This window comes from Vigna unguiculata, chromosome 5, assembly GCF_037176805.1.
Source record: "Vigna unguiculata cultivar grain cowpea cultivar isolate G323 ecotype 2 chromosome 5, ASM3717680v1, whole genome shotgun sequence".
In the NCBI taxonomy this organism is placed as follows: Eukaryota; Viridiplantae; Streptophyta; class Magnoliopsida; order Fabales; family Fabaceae; genus Vigna; species Vigna unguiculata.
In genome coordinates, this window is record NC_140796.1 from 29,197,354 (window position 1) to 29,201,027 (window position 3,674).

The 3,674-nt window shown below is 35.1% G+C and overlaps 1 protein-coding gene across 1 annotated transcript; it reads left to right on the forward strand.

Annotated features, from left to right (window-relative positions):
- The first annotated feature begins 406 nt into the window (after nucleotides 1–406).
- Nucleotides 407–2,230, forward strand: LOC114184563 (uncharacterized). Its single transcript, XM_028071869.1, has 4 exons — nucleotides 407–610; nucleotides 971–1,194; nucleotides 1,293–1,538; nucleotides 1,630–2,230. The coding sequence occupies exons 1-4, from the start codon at nucleotides 407–409 to the stop codon at nucleotides 2,228–2,230; spliced, it is 1,275 nt and encodes a 424-aa protein (XP_027927670.1).
- Nucleotides 2,231–3,674: the final 1,444 nt, after the last annotated feature.

Sequence of the window (3,674 nt, forward strand, 5' to 3'; positions counted from 1 at the left end):
TGGAGGCTGAATTGCAGGATGATGGTATTAATGACAAAGAAGTTGATCCTAAATTGTAGGATGATGGTAATAATGAACATCCAGATGCAGGGGATAATGTAGTTGATCCTGAATTGCAGGATGATGCTAATAATGAACAGGTGGATGAAGGCCCAATTTGTAGATGCAATTAGGACGTATGGTGTGCATTTTGGTTTGAAGTTGAAAATTCAAAGAAATGATAACCGCAGACTTAGAGTTATTTGTTTGGGAGCTAAGGGAAAATGCAAGTGGTTTGCATATTGTGGATATGTCCCTGCTAAAAACATTTGGCAACTAAGGAAAGTAGTTGACAAGCACACATGTAGTAGAATTCAATGTGAATGTAATAAATGCAAAGTGGTTAAGTGGGCAGTTAAAAAACACAATGAGAGATAATCCAAGTACTAGGGCTATGGATATTCGTAAGAAAATCTCAAGAAAGTGGAATATGAATGTGACTAAGTCAATGTCACGTAGAGCAAGGGCATTGGCCAATGAGGAAGTTGAAGGTTCTTTTAATGAACAATTTAAAAGAATATATGATTATGCCCATGAAATTCTGAGATCTAATCTGGGATCAACTGCAAAGGTTAAAGTTGATCCAATTGAAGGGAAAACATACTTTATGAGATTTTATATGTGTCTTAAAGCCTGCAAAGATAGTTTTTTTTTTTGTCGACCTATTATTGGTTTGGATGGGTGTTTTCTCAAGGGGAGATATGGAGGTGAATTGTTGACAGCTATTGGGAGGGATGTAAATGATCAAATGATGCCAATTGCATGAGCTGTGGTGGAAGTACAAAATAAAGATACATGGACTTGGTTCTTGGAATTGTTAGTTGAGGATCTTGGTGGGCCTAATATATGTTCTTCCACCACTTCCATTCACTAATGTTTTTTGTTTAACAACTACATGGATGAAACAATTATGCACTGAATTGTTGAATAGGGTTTGCTGCCTGCTGTACAAGACATTTTGTCAGGAGCTGCTCAGAGATTTTGCATGCGTTACTTGTATGCAAACTTTAGGAAAAAATTCCTAGGAAAAAATCTGAAGAATCTGATGTGGAAGGCTGCAGTGAGTACTTATCCACAACAATGGGAAACAACTATGCGGATGATTAAAGAAGTTAACTTGGAGGCATTCAAGCATCTAATAGCCATACCTTCTAGGTGACTGAACTTATACAATATTGCTATGATTTATTATTCAGTACGAAATTTTCCATTACCATGTTCTCATTGTTTTGCATAAACAAGTATTGGTCTAGGTCTAGGTTCAACCCAAGGTCTATGTCTGACACATTAGTGAATAATATGAGTGAGGCTTTCAATGGTGTGATTGTTGAGGCGAGGAGCAAGCCTATCATAACTATGATGGAACAAATTAGAGTTTATTTGATGGATGGATGGGCCACCAACAGATCAAAGGTGACTGCAATAGAAGGGCCAATCTGCCTAAGAATTAAATCAAGAATGAAAGAGGAATCTAAAGAAACCAAAAATTGGTTACCAAGGTATTTGCTCCTGTAATTAGTTTCTTAGTATCATGTAATCTTTACATTTTCAATGGTTAATTTAGAATCAATTTTGCTTTTATCATACCAGGTGGTCTGCAGAAAAAAATTTTGAGGTTAGGCACACATTCAATGGGGAGAAATTTGTTGTTAACCTAGATACCAGGGAGTGCAGCTGTAGAAAATGGAGTATCACAGGGCTGCATTGCTGTCACTCATTGGCTGCAATGAAATTCTTGAATTTGGATGAAGAAGAGTTCATACCTCTATGCTTCAAGATGTCAACATATGAGGAGACTTACCAGCCAATAATATACCCAACCAATAGACAACACCAGTGGGATGCCACACAATATCCAGATGTTTTACCTCTACCAAAAAGAATCCTACTAGGCAGGCCAAAAAAGAAAAGACGTCTAGAAGCTTGGGAAATGAAGAAGAAAGATAAACATGTTATATCTGTGAAGAGATCATGTGTACGAAAAAAATGTGCTATATGTATGGAAGTTGGCCATTTCAAAAAAACTTGCCCCCTTTGGCCTAAAGAGTATGGACCTGCACCTGCACCAGCTTCTGCACCACAAACAAGAATTGCATCTGCATCCTTTTTGTTATCACCATCTTCAATGCACCATTTAAAGAAATTGCACCCATATGAAGCTCCACTTTCCACCCTGTTATTCAAAAAATAACAAAATAAAAAATTACTTCAGTATGCAACTACATGGAAACACAAACATAAACTTATCTAAACAAAAAAACAGAAGCCTGACCTTGAAATTAGGGCATCCCTAAAATTGTCTCCCACCATTCTTCACAGTTCTAGCCGTTCTCAGCACAACTTCCACTCTGCAATTGCAAATGGGTGCTTCACCCAACCCTCTACAGCCACCACTATTACAGGACAAGCTTTGATTTCGCATCAACCATGAATTGTGAGAGCAAGAGGAAGATGATTGAGCCCTTGACATTTCTTCAATTTCGAGAAAAATGAGAAGAAGAGAAAACCACCTATTAGGGTTCCACAAAATAGTGCACTTAAAGTTTACAAATAAAGGGGGATTCCAACTCATTTTATCTGAACAATTGTTTCTGCCACGTATCCCCAGCACAGTGCCACCTCAACAGAAGGCAAACGGCATTATGTAGTCTTTAACGGAAGGTACCAAAATAAACACGTTTAAAAAGTTCGGGTACCAAATTGAACATTCCTAAAGTTCGGGTACCAAATTGAACTTTCCGAAAAAGTTTGGGTACCAAATCTGTATTTATACCAAATTTGAAATTCAAGTTTTACATATATATTATTTTATTAAAAACTTGCATTTTGTGCTACCTTCATTTGTATTATTAATAGATAAGTGCAATAAAAGCCACAAGAGAAGGTTGACAATTTCTCCAATACACTTTTTGTTTTATTCAACCATTGATTTGTAAACTTCTGGTTTAGTGACATGCATTTCATGTACTGGACATTTAAAAACACTTAAGCATAACTAAAAGCAATAAACTTAACTAAAAATTTAACAAAAGATTAATTAAATAAAAAAATCCCCAATTTTTGAACCCTAATTAACATAATTAACTAACACTATGAAATCCTTTAATTTGTACTTATAATCTGTGTGAAATGAATTCTAGAGGTTCATGGGAGCAAACCAAGCATAAAAACAACACAAATTCACAGCTAGAACATACGAAAAAACAAAAATAATGAATCACGAATTGAATGTGCACATTAATGGAATTAATAGTCAAACCAAAATTTGCTTTCTTTCAACAAGAATCCAACTTCTGCCTTTGGTGTTCAAGAGCCAGTTTGTGCTTCATGAATGAAAGTAGGCCATTATCTGATTGAATGAGTTTTTGCCAATAACTGAGAATGTACTTTGTTTAAAGGTGAAAACTTTAACAAGAATAAATCAAGAATGTACTTTGGTTCATTAGCTTTTTACTTGATAGAAGAGGTAAAAAAAAATAGACGTGATTAAGCATAATAATATTTAATTGAGAATGTACTTTGGTTAAATTTACTATGATTAATCTATAATGTCCTTGTTTTTAATTGTGAATGTATTTTTTAGTAGTGACAACGCTAACAAAATAATTGAGAATTTACATTGATTAATTTGAAAA